The 17,251-nt window shown below is 35.8% G+C and overlaps 1 protein-coding gene and 1 long non-coding RNA gene across 3 annotated transcripts; one reads left to right on the top strand and one right to left on the bottom strand.

The window, feature by feature from the left end:
- Window positions 1-2,263: 2,263 nt before the first annotated feature.
- On the bottom strand, window positions 2,264-4,765 carry LOC132599853 (uncharacterized). Its single transcript, XM_060313034.1, has one exon. The coding sequence runs from the start codon at window positions 4,375-4,377 to the stop codon at window positions 2,584-2,586; it is 1,794 nt and encodes a 597-aa protein (XP_060169017.1). The 5' UTR covers window positions 4,378-4,765; the 3' UTR covers window positions 2,264-2,583.
- Window positions 4,766-5,180: 415 nt separating this feature from the next.
- On the top strand, window positions 5,181-13,530 carry LOC132599854 (uncharacterized). Of its 2 annotated transcripts, XR_009567046.1 has the most exons (3): window positions 5,181-5,550; window positions 5,689-5,753; window positions 13,159-13,530. It is a non-coding gene; the product is annotated as an uncharacterized LOC132599854 (long non-coding RNA). The 2 variants fall into 2 exon arrangements; XR_009567045.1 differs by lacking the exon at window positions 13,159-13,530 and having other exon boundaries at window positions 5,689-5,902.
- The last annotated feature ends 3,721 nt before the right edge of the window (window positions 13,531-17,251 follow it).

Raw genomic sequence — 17,251 nt, forward strand, 5'->3', positions numbered from 1 at the left:
AGTCCTAGACCTATAAAGTTGTTTTGTGATAATGAATCTGCAATTCAAATAGCACAAAATCCAGTACAACATGATCGCACTAAACATGTTGAAGTGGATCGTCAGTTCATTAGAGAAAAACTTGATCAGAAGATCATCCAGTTTCCATATGTAAAGTCTATGAACCAACTCGCAGATATCCTCAGAATGGCAGTACCAGGAAAATTATTCCATGAAGTGATTGACAAGTTGGGCATGATAGATATCTATGCACCAACTTGAGGGGGAGTATTGATAATGAGACATTGATTCAAATCCCTTGATTAGAGGAGATCAAATCCCGTGATTAGAGATCTTAATTCTAGGAGATTTTATTACAGAAATATTCCTTTGTTGCCTCTTATTGGTGTATTGCCTAAAATAGAATTCTAGGTTTTCTCTTTTCTGTATAGAAATACATGTATATCAGAACAATGAGCTATGAAATAGAAAAAAGCTTTCGGCCTTTCTTTTATCTAAGTCTGTTGCCTCTATTCATCAAAAAGGCTGCAACAGTTAACAAGTATCTAATGATTTATGTTATGAAGCAGGCTCTTTGTTAACATAAGCAAGCTCTTTGTTAATGATGTTTCCTTGATATATTAAGACTAAGATTTTAGTCAATTTTTCCTACTAGCAAGACAGCTTAATTGTTCATCTGCCATAACTTTTAATTCAGCTCACAGGAGGGAATAAAAACCATTAATATGTATCACAAAATCCTCCCTTAACATATAACATGAATAGAAAATTCAGTCATTTAAAAAGCACTAAATGTTAGTTGTCTTTTGCTTACGATAAATTTATCTCTTTTTTGTTATGGTTAGCTAAATACACTAAATCTCAGGATGGTTGAAGTAAGATATTACATTTTAATTGAATTCTGGGAGTCTTTAAGGTAAAAACTATTCTAAGTTGAGTGTATTCTGATAGTCACCAATTGCAACGGTACAAAAGAACATGGAGCTTTGTCTTGAAAAAGAACCAAAAACTCAAAAGTGAATATATGCTATTTCTGAAATGGAAGCTTTGGTACATATGTTTTTCCGAGCCAGTTACAGATTGATCAAGAATTAGATCAAGTTTGTCAACAAGTTAGAGAAAAAATAACTTTTCTTCCCTATTTGAATTTCCTTGTTAATTGTTGAGAGGTCTCAATGGTGATCTTTCATCAAGAATAGCATCTAATCTCTTGGTTAGAGTGGAAGGGTGTCTAATATTGTTCTCTTTAATAGGGTGAAAAAATTCATTATCCCATTTCAAGTCTGTTCCTGACATGCTGTTGTTACAGTTTTGTACCATCCTTTCCAAACTATCAGTTAGATGCATATCTTCCTTAGACATCAGGTTAATTCTTTCCTATCTGTAACATCTAAAAGATACTCATGTGCTATCAGCTATGAAAAACCTGCTAATTTATCAGTCCAAAGCAAAGAAGCAGATCTAAAGAATAAATAAAACAAGAAGTAGCTTCACAAACTTCAACATACTTTATTCCAAAAGTCAATATAGTGAAACTCAAAAATAAAAATTCAGACTCAAATTGCGAAAATTCAAACCTACTGTTTTATAAGAATAGTTTGTCAGATCACTTGTGGTCTCTTTGTGTTTTGATAGCTAAATAAATAGGCTTATATGGAACTAGAACTGGGACACTTAAGAAAATCTATACACAGGAGTCAGGACATAAGACTGTTAAAACGAGGCTATGATTATAGTTAAATTAGTAAACTTGTCCATGCTTTGCTCTGTATTAAAAGAAAAATCAATAACAAACGTCAAATGAAATAAAAAAGACTAAATAACTTATGTCAAATAAAAGAAAACCAATCTCTGTAATTGGTATTGTCTTAATTCTAGTATGATAAACTTTTAAGAAGGAATAGAGAGGGGTTTTAGGAAAGTGATTAATAATGTTAATGATGAAATAATAAACTATGTTAATGATGAAATAATAAAACTATCTTTACTTTTCTGCAAAATTTTAATGCAAAAAGATAAGGCACAAAATATAGAGAGAAAAGAAGAAGAAGATATAATAGAGATGAGGAACTATGAGCAAGGAAAACAACTTTGTTCGCATAGAAAAAGCCCAAAAAATGACAAGGTCCCAAGACTTGAAGCGAAAAAGAGAGAAGTGAAGGCACATAGTAGAACACACAAGAAGCAACAACAACATGATAATAGATTAGAGAGAATACTGAAACTCTGAAAGGGTAATTGGAACTTTTCAAGCGCAGTAGGGAGCATAAATCTTTTGTACTTGTTAAATAATATCTTTTAGTCCTTTACATCAAAAGGCACAGGAATAACCCTATACAGCCTTTAGTATTTGCACTAGATTGAATATATGACCTACAGCGTGGAAGAAATTTCAGAAAATATAATGACATAAAATGCAAAAATATCACCAAACTTGTGACTAGTCTTCCTCTTGCGAAAATCTACCAGCCCAGATTGAAATGCACCATTGCTTGAACTTGGCTGCATCTCAAACGGTACTTGCAAATTTCCAAGCCAAAACCAGAGCCAATGCGCGCACTTAGCATCACCACTAGCCACCTTCTATCTTGCACATAATGCATTGAGCAACACATGACCAAGCATAAGGTCCACAAAATACTGGTGCCCAATCTGGCCATCCCTCCACTTCAGCTTGGCTGGAGCACGGCCATAATGCCCCCCGTCATTGCATCGGTTGTCATAGTGCCATGGATAAGTCATATCGAAATTATCAATGATGTTATCAACTAAACCATATGTCTTAAACTTATCCAAGACTACCCCATTGAAGGCCTCCATTTTATTTGGATTGGACCCTAATGTTCTACCAGTTCCACCAGGGGCGACCGTAGTCCTATATATGACTTCTGGTGGTGTCAATCCTCTCTTCCTTACCCCATTAAACACCTCAGCCCAGAATGATGCAGCATAGTCAACACCTTCAATGAAACACCTAATATTAGACCAATGCAGTCCATCATGTAAGCCCGAATTCATGATTATAGTGTCTGGAACAACATGCCCAGAGAAGTACCCTTTCAAAAGTTCTCTATAGTCAGCATCCCTCAATGAATTTAAGCCTTCATTATTGTATGTTTCGTTAGGATGCCCGTTGAAAATGATAGTAAATCGAACTGTTTGTGATGGATTCCTAGGGTTGCTGATGTTCAAATCAACTCTTCTTGGAACCTCTTTTATATCATGCACATCTAAAATGAAATTAAGGATGTTTCTCACTGTGTCACAGTGATTTGAATCGCCCCACCAGAAAATCCAGCGACCCTTCAAACAATTCCATGCTTCTTCATTTGAGAACATCTTGAAAGAACAATGTGTTGAATATACCCAACCATTGCTCTCCAAGGACCCCAATGGACCATCACACCATGGCTTTTGACATGGAAAATTTGGTTCTTGACATCTGTATCTCCCATCATTGCTAATTAGACAGCTATTGTTCTTGGCATGACGAGTCCATCGACCTGACCACACATCTCTAACAAGATCTGACTTCTTGCATTGAGATATTTCAGGTAATTTAACGGAGGACTTGGTGAATTTGACTGGGATCCCGCGGAGAACTTTGTCAAATACAAATCTTTCAGGCCAAAACCTCAATCCTTCATATTGTCGAAATAGTAGGATGATTGTGAGATTGTAATCCCCAGAGAAATCAGGGTGGACTTGAAGGGAAAACTGGTAAGTACCATTGCCAAAATCTTTAATAGGAGGCCTAGACTTCCATGTTTCACCAGCAATATCAGTTTCAAAATAATCACCACCCAAACAGTGGGGTTTCCCAGAATCATCCAATGCATGGAAAACAAACTCATGAATATCCCCAGTTGACAACTCAATATTCTCACGACCATCCAAAGCAGGGATTTTTATATCCACAGTTCTTGATTCCCTACATGGCTCACCTCCTGGAGCCAACCAATTAGTCAGCAGATTTGATGAATAGTTTGCCTCTAATTCAGCTGAAATCCACCTATGAACTCTTGGTTTTGGTTCCTTATGGGACAAATTTGTCACCATTTCAAGATGGAAATCAGGAGCATTACCTTGATTTTCAGTCAAATTAATTGTTTTTCCTTCGACTTTATTAGGAGCCAGATTTTTTCGGGCAAAATCTTGGTTGAGTTTCTGGTAAGTATTCACCCAATACTGGTAATATTGGATAATATTGGTAAAGCTTAAATCTTTAAAGGTAGGACTAAACTTTCCTGAACTATTATCCATGCTGACGCTATCAATCTCCCACAAAATCAAGATTCCAAGAAAAACACACATTGTCAATACCTTGGGGCTATTTGACCTCATAACCCACCCCAAATTTGCAGATTTCTCAGGCATCTGCGAAGAAAACCTTTTGCCAGTGCTGACACCAATTTTTTGAAAAATAGCAGAAACACAGAGAATATCAGACCAACAAACTAAAAGACAACAACAAAACTATACATAGCCATCAAGAATCTTGAAAAGCCTCACCTATTAGCTAAACAAGATGATTTTTTTTTACATTCAAGCCTCTGAAAAATAACAGAAATACAGAAATACTAATTCTGAACAAGAAAAGAAGTAGGATTAACGACTTTTTCCAATGTAGTGAAATAGCTAAAAAAAAAAAGTACTGAAACTTACAGTAAAGCTTCAAGAAGGGTGCAAAAGAAAGCATGCAAAACAACAGTTGATCATCACGATTTATTTTGATTTGCTTTTATGTTAAAAATAATAAAACAGTATTACGCTTTAATGGCATTTACTTTTATCCTTTTGGGCCAGACAAGAATGCATAATTACCACGTGTCTGAATCAAAATATAATAAAATTAGTTGCGTTGGTAATATGAATTGATCATGGCTAATTTTAGACTTTATATTATAAGAATTCCTTACAAATTGATTCATTTATTTATTTGTCAATTTACCACGTGTTCTGTCTTCCTCGGAATGTCCATAATGTGTCTTGATCGTGCTAATTAGAGAATTGTTTCATTTTGACTTTTCAGTTGTCTATATTATATATAGATTCTTATTTTTACTTTTCATTTGGTTAAATTCACTCGATTAGAGAGCATGTATCTTGATGCTATATAGAGAATTATTTTAATTTGAGCTTTATGTTGTCTATATAATATGTATTTTTTGTTTGTACTTTTCATTTGGTTAAATACACTCTATTAGAGAGCATGAACGAAATTTTTCTAATTACATTTTAGGGCAAAGGGTCAAATATATTCCCTCTACTTTACTTTATTGGTTAAATATATCCTCCGTTAACCAAAGTACCTAAACATACCCCTTTGTTAGCCAAAATTGTTAAATATACCCTACATGGATGGAAATGCCCAAATCAAATGAAATTAACCATTTAACTTTAAAAAAACCGTGCTCCATAATTTTAACCCGACCCGCCCACAAATTCAAGAATGTTGTTTCAATCGAGAATTCAATCAAAATTACCCTGACCAATGCTCTTAGCTTACCTTCACCGTAAATCCATTCTCCAAAACCTCAACTCTCGCAGGTACCCAAAATCCCATCCTTAAATTACCCTTCTTTTTGTGCAAAGAAAATTAAAATTACCCATCTTTTTTCTTCTTGAGTAATCAAATTTCCCATATGTTCAGTTGCTAAAAAGTATATATGTTTTTATTGTTTACAGTGCTACTGCAACTTCACATGAAGAATCAGAACTTGCTCGAAAGATTGTACATAAGTGGGATGAAGGTACTATTTATTTCAAGGATCTCCTTCTTGTTTTTCTTTTTCGTCTGAATATATTTCAAGAATGTATGATTTACATTAATATATGTTTGAATACTTTTAGTGGATTCTTGAGGGCTCAAAAGTAGTAAAATTTGTGAGTCGGATTAAAATTATGGGGCATGTTTTTTTTTTTAAGTTAAATGGTTAATTTCATCTGATTTGGGTATTTCCATCCATGTAAGGGTATATTTAATAACTTTGGTTAGCAGAGGGGTATATATAGATATTTTGACTAACAAATGGTATATTTAACCAATAAAGTAAAGTAGAAGGGTATATTTGACCCTTTTCCCTACATTTTATTTTATATTTGAAGTTATATTTATCTTATTTACAATAGAAACACATTTATACACATACAAACTCTCCAAGTTCGTAGAGATGATACAAAGTTAGCGAAGAATGCGAAGTGAGAGTTATTAGTATTACCAAATTACGAGAAACTCTATTATTTTGCACAAAATGTCATAGTCAGGTCAAGTGATAGTGCACAGTAAACTGTAAAAGTTAGTATTATTTTTTTCACATTACAAGTAATTACATTATTTTGCACAAATGTCATAGTCTAGGTCAAGTGATTGGAAGATGACCTTTCATTATACTCTATCTGTTTCATAATTTGTGATTTTTTTTTAGCTTATGCTCACGGGCAATTTGCTGGATTGCCCTTCGTCGGAGGTGGTCTTTAATTTTTGCCCTTCGCTAAAAATCTTTTGGTTTTGGGTTCGAACTCCCGATCGGTAAAAATTTTTTTAAAAAAATTCACAAGGTAGAGTTTGGATTTAAACCTTTACCTTGCGAATTCAAACATCTACCTTGTGATTTTTATTTTTTTACTGAGCTGGTATTCGAACCAACAACCTCGGGGTATTAGGCGAAGGGCAAACTTAAAGACCACCAATTTGAAGGGCAAAAATTAAAGACCACCCCAAATGAAGGACAATCCGCGCAAAAAAATTTATGCTCAACCCTTAAGAAAGTGCTCACTCCTAGAAAACTGACCCCTAATTAAATGTCTCGAAAAAGAAAAGTTTAATGATTCTTGATTATGTAAATAAGAGTACTTTTGAAAGAATAGGATCAATTTTTTAGAAATCCTAAAGCACCACTTATTTTGAAATAAAATGAAAAAATCTAAAAAAATAACTTATTATCGAACATAGGGAGTAGTGTTATTTCATTCAACGTACTATGCACAAATAATTTGATAAATAAAAAGTAAATCAATTAGTACGTTAATGTTATTACACAAATTATCATTTGAATGTCTTTATTATTCCGAAATAAGGCATACTGTCAATCAAGACTAGAAATAATTGTTGAGATCGAAATAACAAGGCGGCTGCGGAAGCTAACAATTGCGAACCTTGAACGACGATAAATCAGAAAACATAGAAAAATTAAAGACATAATATTATAATATTGGTTTGGGTCAAGCGACCCACATATTGAAAAACTAATATAAAAAACTATAAACAGTGTAGAGAGAAAAATCTTCCCCTAAACAAAACTCTTAACTCTAAAAGACTACATTGTGGCTGTTGTTGTGTTATGAATGAAAAGAATAATGATATCAACATCGATGGTTCAACGAGGTTGAAGATAGATTCAAGGTGGATCAATTCAAGTTGAAATCAATTCGCCGATAATGAAGATTTATGTCCCAAAAAAAGAAAAAGATATCTGGAGTACTGCATGTGGAGACAATTTTTAATCATATTTTCAACAATTCTGTTGCTGCATATTTTTAACACAAAAGTAAATTTTAACTCAAGCTTACTTTTACGCATGAGCTCCAATTTTCAACTCATGCTTACTTTTAACGTATGAGCTCAGCTTTTCAACCCTAGCTTACTTTTAACGCTTGGGTCAATTATCAACCCATATTCACTTTTAACGCATGGGCTCCACTTTCAACCTGTACTCATTTTTTAACGCACAAGGCTCAAATTTTCAACCATACCTAGTTTTAACCATGACAAGCATGCAACAGTGATGAAGATTATGTGAAAATGGAGAATCAAGATTATTTTGCCAGAAAATTCAGGCTAAGGTGGAGATTATTCTCTCATAGTTTTATGCTTTCTTTTATATCAGTTTTCTCATTTGTAGCCCCTTGGCCAAACAATGTTAAGATATTATGCCTTTTTAGTAGAGTTTTCTTTGTCTTCAAGGAAAAAAAAAAGTCTTTTAGAGTTGAGAGTTTTGTTTAGGGGGAGATTTTTCACTCTACATTTTTTATAGTTTTTTTTAAATTAGTTTTTCAATATGTAGGTCACTGGACCCAAAACAGTATTATAATATTATGTTTTTAAAATTTTTATGTTGTCTGATTTATCGTCGGCCAAAGTTTGCAACTGTTAGCTTCCGTATGCCGCCCTGTTATTTCGATCCCAACAAATAGTATCAGAGCAATCTTTTAGAGTTAAGAGTTTTGTTTAGAGGGAGATTTTTCTCTCTACAATTTTTATAGTTTTTTTATATTAGTTTTTCAATACGTAGGTCACTTGACCCAAACCAATATTATAATATTATGTCTTTAATTTTTCTATGCTGACTGATTTACCATCATTCAAGGCTTGCAAATTATTAGCTTCCGCATGACGCCTTGTTATTTTGATCCCAACAATAACTGACTCACTTTTTTTTTTGAGATAATAATAGACTCACTTTTAGAAAATATATAAATACTCTATCTGATTAGAGTTCAAAGTCCTAGATCCTAAAATTGGAATCAAAACTTAAAATTATGGTCGGGTTGTTATATCTTTTCCTACTTAAATAAAAATTCGTTCTCGAACAGCTTTAGCTTCCAGACGTCCCAACCCAAATGGCCAAAGGTTCCTCCCGCCACTAAAGAATCACTATTTTCCCACTGAAATTTCCCACTGAAAAATGTACAGTAGCTATTCCCACTTAATATCGGTGGGAAAACCTAAATAGTAGTGTTTTCACACAGAAAATTAGAAAGTTTCCCAATGTTTAAATAGGAACTTGTTTCCCACCATGTGTTTTCCCAGTGAGCTGGTTAGGTGGGAAAATCATGTTTTATAGCACAAATTTCTCACTGAATGTTAGTGGAAAAAACTTATGTTTTTAGTAATGTCCATAGGTCAAGTTCCATCTAAGTTGAACCGCCAATTTCAAGACGTGAAACTTATTCTCAATTTGTTGCCGTAGCACAGATGCATGAAATACCAAATGAACTCTTATCAAGCCCAGTGGCAGGGCAAGCTAGTAGGCCACCTCCCCAGTTCGCTGCAAAATCTCAAACGCCTTCAATGTTACACCGCGTATCTTAGAACTAAGGTTAGACTCATAGTGTTAGAGTTTTAGTGGAAAAACTGAAGGTTTAAACGTTTTGCAAAAATGATTGACAGGTCTAATTCGGGCAACCATAACTCTTTGATTAGTTGGAATTTGGAAAAGTGCCCTTAATGAAAGTTGTAGTACGTGGAAATGCCTTTCCATCCATATAAAGATCAGGCCATCAGAGATCAGAGCAAGGAGATATGATCGTCGCAAGATGGCTAATAATCAGGAGCTTAAAATTCAATAGAATCGGCTAAGTTTTCGATACTTCTGCCTTCCATCCCAATTTCATGAATAACCATTGAGAATTTGAGAAATCTTAAAACATGGAAGTTGTAGATTTTTGAAATACCTTTCCACTGATATGTTGTGGAGGTTTAACGGAGCTTTGTGGTAGGAGTTGTGTCCATTTTACCGAACGCTGTCAGAAATGACCTAGCGAGTTGCCCTGGGCGATGCCCCACGCGTCGCACCAGGCCAAAGTAGCTGAAAAGTGTAAAATTCATCGGGTCTTGAAATATAGGCCTTGTGCGTTGCACCAGGCCAAATTATGCCTGAAATGACCTATTTTCAAATTTTATATACCCAACTCTAAACAACTTTTCCCACTTCATTCTAAACAGTCTTTTTGGAGAGAAGACACCCTAGGGCTTCCACAAAGCATCCAAGGTGAGATCCTACTCAAATCCCATTGATTATTACATCAATATAAAAAAAATTAACGCTAGAATCCTCATCTATTCCATATATTATCGATTGAATCTTCGTCTTGGACAAAAGAACCTTAGAATCCGAATTCAAGAGGATTGAACTTCAAAAAGGTAATACGTCTACTCTCTAATCAGTTATAGTTGTGAACTGATGAGTTCTTGGGAGAATTGTAAATGAGTTTGATAGAGCGGATCATATGAACTATGTTAGGGTTTTGGATTATTAACTTAGGATTGTTGTAATTATAGAGGTGATGAAGAATGATGTTAATTTCATCAATTTGAGATTGTAGATTCATCTAGAAGTAATAGAATGGGAATTGGGTGAAGAAAACACCATTAATGAAGGTTGTGGAGTTTTATGCCCACCAAGTGTTTGATAAAATGCTTAGGTGACCAAAGCATGGATATTATTACTAATATGGAATCCCTTTGACTTGTGTTGCTATATATTAAAGTCGAAAGGGTTGACAAACGTTGTATTACACTCAAAGGCCGGAATTAAGGTATGTGAGGCTAACTCTCTACGCTTGGGAATGTTAATGATTTTTCTTACGCCACGTTCTTTTACAATGTTACAAATTGCCTCAAAAATATAGTTAAGCTTGGTTCCTTGAATAGTTGCAGAACTTTTATTCTCTAGTTTCATAATTCATTCATGACTTTCATTCCGAATGTTGTGAGCTCAGTACGTAATCAATATAGACTTGTGTTTGATACCCACAAGACTCAGTCTAGAATACTCAGTATGTTTATAAATAGTTAAAGCTTCAGTTCTCATAATAAGTCCATGAATACATGTCAGAGTGAATCATCGCCCAATAAATCAGTGTTGTATCTTTCAACATGATATTCAGTTCATTTATGTAAATTGTCTTAATGATGAACATCTTGTTATTAGACCTAAGGCAGCAGTTATGTATACGTATACTGTTATGTCCCGTGTTTTCGCATAATTGGAAATCGTGAAATAATTACGACTTGTGGACTATAAGGACATATTTTGATTTTAGTGAATATGACTATGTTGGTTATGGAATTATTAATGTTAAGACCTCGGGGAAGGCCGAGAATAAATTTGGAATTTCGGAAATTAGTTTCGGGAGTTACAAAACGGGACTTTTCAAGTATTGGGCCAAAGAAATTATAACTCAAATGAAACCCAAACAAATTGGAGGGGCCGGCCATAGTAAGTGGCCCAAGCCCACTTTTAAAGGGTCATGTGCTATGCACATGACCCCTAAATGGATATATATGTGATTCACCTAATAATTATCAAGAAAGTTAGAGCAAAAATCAAGAACACCCCACAAAGGGCATTCGGCCGTAGCTAGTGAAGGAGAGAAAAAGAAATTCCCAAGTTCTATTGTTGATCCAAAAATCCAAAGTTTTCACATATTTGTGAAGTACTCAAGGCCCTCTTCAACGGGATATAATTAGTTTGGCGCAAGAACGACGTTTACGACAAGTCGGGTTTTCAAGAAAAGGTAAGGATTTTGCCCCTTTAATGTTATAGAATTGATGTGAATATGTTAAGGATTGGAAATAGAGGGAAATCCCGTAATTTTGATATAAATATAAAGCTATGGGTGTGTGTGTAAGTTGGTTGTTGGCCGTGAGCCATAGAGAGACAAAACGATTTGAATTGATCTTGTTTAAGTTGGTATAATGTGTTGTTGTGACCCTTATGTCGTAAATGATTGATTGTTGAAGTAAATTGGCGGTGGAAAACGAATTCGGATATTATCGGAAAGTGTATATCCTTGGTATCTTTATGTATAGCAATGTATATTTTAAGTGCTATAGACTTTAAATATGAATCTATAACGATGTTGACGAATTCGGAATGAAATAATGCGAGTTAGAATGTTCGTAGTGCATTTTTGGATGTTTTGAAGACTTAGGGAAATAATTGATTTTGGTGCAAGTTCGTGTATGATTTGAATTGTAATTAGAATGTGGTTGTATAAGTTTGAATGTGGGAATGAATACAAATAGGTAAATATAGAATTGGAATTTTGGAAGTTTGAATGAAAGTTGCCAATTTAGGTAATAAAGTAGAACTTTAAAGCTAGAATGGTTTGATTGTTGTTTGTTTTGGTTGTTGATGTGTGGGCTGTTGTAGTTGATGAATTTGGAGCCGAGTTACGTCTCGGGGATGTTAGATTTATAGGGGAAATGCTGCCGAAATTTCGGTAGGCAAAAATGAAATTAAAGGCAATTTTAAGCCTAAGAATCTCAATTGGTAACTTTGACCATTTGCAGATTTTTGACGAAACGGGACAGGACTTTTGGAGGAGCTTACGACATCTGTGAGGTATGTAAAGCTTCCCACTCCTTCATTTGGCATATCTTAGTACGTCAGTCGAATATGAGACCTTCCGGAGCATTTCTGCTCCTCGAAACCCGATCCACAGAAAAGTTGCTATTCATTCAATTCCATTGAAGCCTAAAGGCTCCATTTTGGCTAGAATGCCACTATTCGTCCAAAACCCATCGAAATGTGGTCGGGTAACCTAGAAATGATCATGTATGACCTTTGGCACATAAATGCTCGTAAAAATATGTTCGCCACCTCACTTCGACTCGAGGTGGGCCCGCTAACCCAAAATGCCCGATTTGCCCCTTCGGGCCACTTTTGAGGATAAGGTTGGATAAGCCACTTATGGTCTTCGGAACGTCCTCTTGCGGGACACGCTTTGAACAATTCGATACGCCAATCTATGTTTTGAACTCTAGGCACCATTTTGGAAACGTTTTGTGAAAGGAAACCTTATGTCGACTAAGTATTCGAATATTTTGTATTATGATATGATTTATGAGTTACTTTGTTTTGAAAGACTATTTTGAAATACGATTTGCATTTGTTTGCTCACGACTCCGCTCGTGCCTTATTATGACTTCGTTCACCGGTTCCCGGGCCGGTTTTGATTCGTGCGCCTTATGACAATTCGGCCGTATGCTGTGTTACGGTTCCCGAGGCTTCGCCATAGGGCCGGGTTCCGTTTGGAGTTATGCTGTGATATGGCTCGTGATGCGATACGCTCACCTATGATTATGCTTGTGTTCGGGGATGTACGGAGATTTGAAACCCTCTGGTGTTATGCTGTGTGTGGCGCCAGCGTCGGAGTGGCGACCACGTTCCTAAGCGTTTGCATGATTTCATTTGCATTATGTATACGTATATGATTTCGATATAGATTTTGATCTACCCATTTGTACTCCACTTTGACATTTGATTTGCTTTCGGTTTTGATCCATATTTCTGTACTCCGTGCTTTACATACTCAGTACATATTTCGTACTGACCCCCTTTCTTCGGGGGCTGCGTTTTATGCCCGCAGGTGCAGATATCGGTGATCCTCCGCAGTAGGCTTCACTTCTTGCTATTCCGGAGTTCTCCTATTTGATCCGGAGTCCACTTTTGGTACAGACTCTTTTTGCTTTGTATATATATTTGGTATATTTGACTATTTGGGTACGGCGGGGCCCTGTCTCGCCATATGTCTTTGTTTTGAGTTCGTAGAGGCCTGTAGTCATATATGTGGGGCGAGGGTCCTATGTATGTTGGTCTGATTCCGTTTTCTGGTCTTAAGGCGGTCTGTTTGTTATGCCGGCCCAAATGGCCCTTATGCTTATATTTGCACTTTTGACCGGCGATGTCCATTCCGCCGCTCAGTTTGTATTTGACATGATATTTTGATTTGGCACGACCGCTTAAGACATATTTGATATCAATTATGTTCGATATGATTTCGAAAAATTGTGAAATAAGTTTGAATTTGAAAATGAATGTGTGATTCGGTCTGGGTACCCAGGTAGGGTGCCAGTCGCGGCCCACGGGGCTGGGTCGTGACATATACTTGGGCCCAAGGCCGCAGTTTGTGCACATATATATTGGGCCTGAGGCCGCAGATTATTTATTCAGATAAACAGGTGGTTCCTCATTCAGAACAAGGAGTATTCATATCTTTAGTTCCTTATTTCAGTTCATTTTTAGTTCAGTATTTACAGTTATTTCTTTCAGTTACTTTACATACCAGTGCAATTCAAATGTGCTAATGCCCCTTTTGTCCGGAGCCTGCATCTCGCAATGCAGGTAACGATTTACAGGTTGACGATTCTGCTTGCTAGGACATTCTCGTATCAGTTGCTTGGTGAACCCCAGTTCCCTCGGGGCATTATTATACTTTCAGTCTTTATAGTAGTTCAGTCAGTGAGGTATGTCGGGGGCCTTGTCCAGATAAACAGTTAGCATTTCAGTACTCCTTAGAGGCTTCGTAGACTATAGTCCAGTCAGTCAGATGTTTAGCAGCTTTTGTGTTAGCCATGTCGACTACTTATTCAGACTTATTCAGTATTTTTCGCATTTATGATATTTCAGTCAGACTTTAGTAGATCAGCATGTGTCAGCGTTATTTCCGCATTTAGTATGTTTTGATATCACATGTTAATTCAGCCAAGCTAGTTGGTTCGCTCGGTCACATGCAGACAGGCACCGAGTCACGTGTTATGCTCAGGCCATGGTTCGAGGCGTGACACATAAGACTCAACTTTCCCTTCTTTCCAGAACGCATTACACTCTTCATAGGTGAGACTTTCAACAGTACCTTCTCATCCTCCATAAACTCTACATTACGAATCTTTTGACTTGTTAAACATCAACATGTTTAGGCCTAAGCCCTAGAGAATACCTTCTTGTGAGTGCTTGAGTGGTAAATAAAAATAACAGACCTTCTAACACCTAAGTTCATGGTAGTGACTTTGTACATAAATCCTTTTTTATTTTATAGTTCGCGATGACTCTATCTGTCTTAGAATCGAATGAATTCGTCTTGAGTGAGACTTGTGCCACGAGAGATGAGTTTTTCTTGTATATATTCCATGTATTGCATCTTAATCTTTATAAGTGTTGCTCGGTTGAGAAGATAATGATAGACTTTATTCGATTAGTTTTGAAAATTTTAGCTTGTCCACATATTGTTTACATCTAGTCAGCCCTTTTGAGCTTGTATCTTTTATTGAGCCAAAATATTTGCATCACCTATTTATTTGAATTTCTAGCTTTTTTACCCTATTTCCTTCAACATTGTAGCACAAATTGAGCTAAAAAGAATATTTGAAGAAAGGGGACATTTGAGTGTAAATGGTGCCCATTGATGAGGTACTAGTGATGAAAAATGTCCTTTTAGAAAGAATATGATATGGAAAGCAAAACGATTGAAAGAAAAAAAGAAACGTTCTTGATATGAGGAAACGAAATAAAGGGAAAGACTTGAAAATTAATTGATGGAAAGAGGGTTGAAGATAAAGTGAAGAAAAATAGTGGGTATCGAGTCAAAAAGTGTGAAAGTGCTTAGAGAAGTGTAAGTCACTATTATATAGTTGTCCAACGTCTCCTAACAGACATTACAACCCGTTAAAGTTCTATTTGATTATAGATGAGCATACTTACATGAATCGAGATCTACATAAGGGGCAAGCCTATGATTTTATGCCCATGTGAATTCATTTGTGATTATGAGTGATACTTTGATATAAATTACATTCGATTCTTTGATTGGAGTGTGTGAACTATTTTTCTTAGTGAGGGCATCTATTTCATGATAGATAAGTGAATTTTTAAATTTCTTTGACAAAATATGTGAGCGAAATTAAATTTATTAAGCTAGATATCGTCCTTGAAGTTTGGAGGTTAGGAGTTTGTTACTGATCAATTTGAATTTTATATCCTGCATGATGATCAGGCAGTGTTGTATTTGATGATTTGAAACTTCGTAGCCTAATTGGTGATATCAACCTATGTCATGGATCTTAGGGTGAGTTAGATTGCAAGGTTGAGCAATAATTCTAAGTTGAGTGTAAGATTTCTAGAGGACAAACAAAGGTTCAAGTGTGGGGTTATGATCGACGGCTAGAAGTACATAGTTTTAGTTATATTTCGCCTCATATATTTGATCTTTTTTCTTATGTTTAAGTTCTTTTGTTCACATTATTCTTAATATATATATATTACTGTGTAGAAGATGATTTGATGAAAAAGTTGTGACTCAATGCTAAAAAGGATGAAAAATGAGTTTTGAAGTATGGATAGAAGGCCATAGAAAAGAACATGATCAAGTCCAGGATCCGAACATCAAATAAACATTAAAAAGTGAAACGTCACCCGAAACAAGTCTGGTGCGCCACCAGCGGCACCGTGCCTTGTGCCGCACCAATGCGTTGAGGGCTTGTATGCATACAACAAGCTCTCTAAAGTTCTGGCTTGGTGTGACACGACGCTAGTGGTGTCGTCCTAAGCCATTTTTCGGACAATCAGAATTCTTTTTGAAATCATAAAAGTTGTTTTGGTCCATGGGCATTTCATCACAATATAAAGATATTCCAAATGCGTTTTTAGGGGATTTTTGATCTAGGAAGATCATAAAGAGGGCTAGAGATGGAGCACAGATTCATACATTTCTTTCTTTGTTTCTTCTATTCTTTTAGTTGAATGTTAATTATGACTAGTTTTATTTCTATTACTAATTTACTTTTTTTGTCTTTTTGTCGATGATTTAAAATATTGAATTAGATTTGGTTACACTGCTACTATAAGAATGTTATAAAAATTAATAATTAACCGGGCCGGGGTGGTCCGTTCGGCCAAGACTCGGGCTTGCACATGGGTTAGTCTATCGGGCCCAAGAGCTCACCCGTCCCAGCCCTTTTACTAAAACTGTGTTATTTAATTTTTCTTCATGTACTTTCTTTGCACATTATGATATTGTAAAAGTATGACTAATGTTCTACATGGCACTCCACATGGCATATCACCTCAGTGCCCAATCTAATTTACACTCTCCTCCACTCGATCTTTCACTCCTAAACTTCCCTCCATCACCATTGCCATCTTTAGCACCACCATAGTCACCATTGATGCTTGTGAATCATCGCATACCAATAATAAATTAAATTGAAGAACCAAAAGAACTTTTTTTTATTCCTTTAGACAAATAACCACAATTACGTGAAGAAATAATGTTAAATCAGCCCGTGTTAAAAAAAATTGTGAAATTATTTAAAAAATGTTTAATTACGTGCCTAAATTCTTGCGACCGGTATCTTTTCGTGTGCAAATCCGACAAGCAACAAGCTCATAACAAGGTTTTTGGGTTCATTGATAATGATGAAGAAATCATGGGGTTGTACAATAAACACCCAAGTTTCTCTCTGCTTATCTGTGTACCTTGTTCTCAACTTATGTCAAAATCAGAAGCCAATCTGATTAGGAACATAAAAGAGATTATTTGAACCATTTAGGTACTAGTACATTTCATCAATGTTACAGGGGGTCTTAGGCCTCTTTCTTCTTCTCAAGCAGGTCAGTTCTCAATCAATCTTGAAAAAAAAGGGGTTGAGGGAAAGGAAATGTTAGGGTGGAAAAACAAGTGGTGG

The sequence above is a fragment of the Lycium barbarum genome, chromosome 6 (assembly GCF_019175385.1).
Source record: "Lycium barbarum isolate Lr01 chromosome 6, ASM1917538v2, whole genome shotgun sequence".
NCBI classification, from domain to species: Eukaryota; Viridiplantae; Streptophyta; class Magnoliopsida; order Solanales; family Solanaceae; genus Lycium; species Lycium barbarum.

Excerpts from the sequence above, each read along its gene's own strand:
- LOC132599853 (XM_060313034.1), bottom strand. The coding sequence starts at position 4,377 with ATGCCTGAGAAATCTGCAAATTTGGGGTGGGTTATGAGGTCAAATAGC.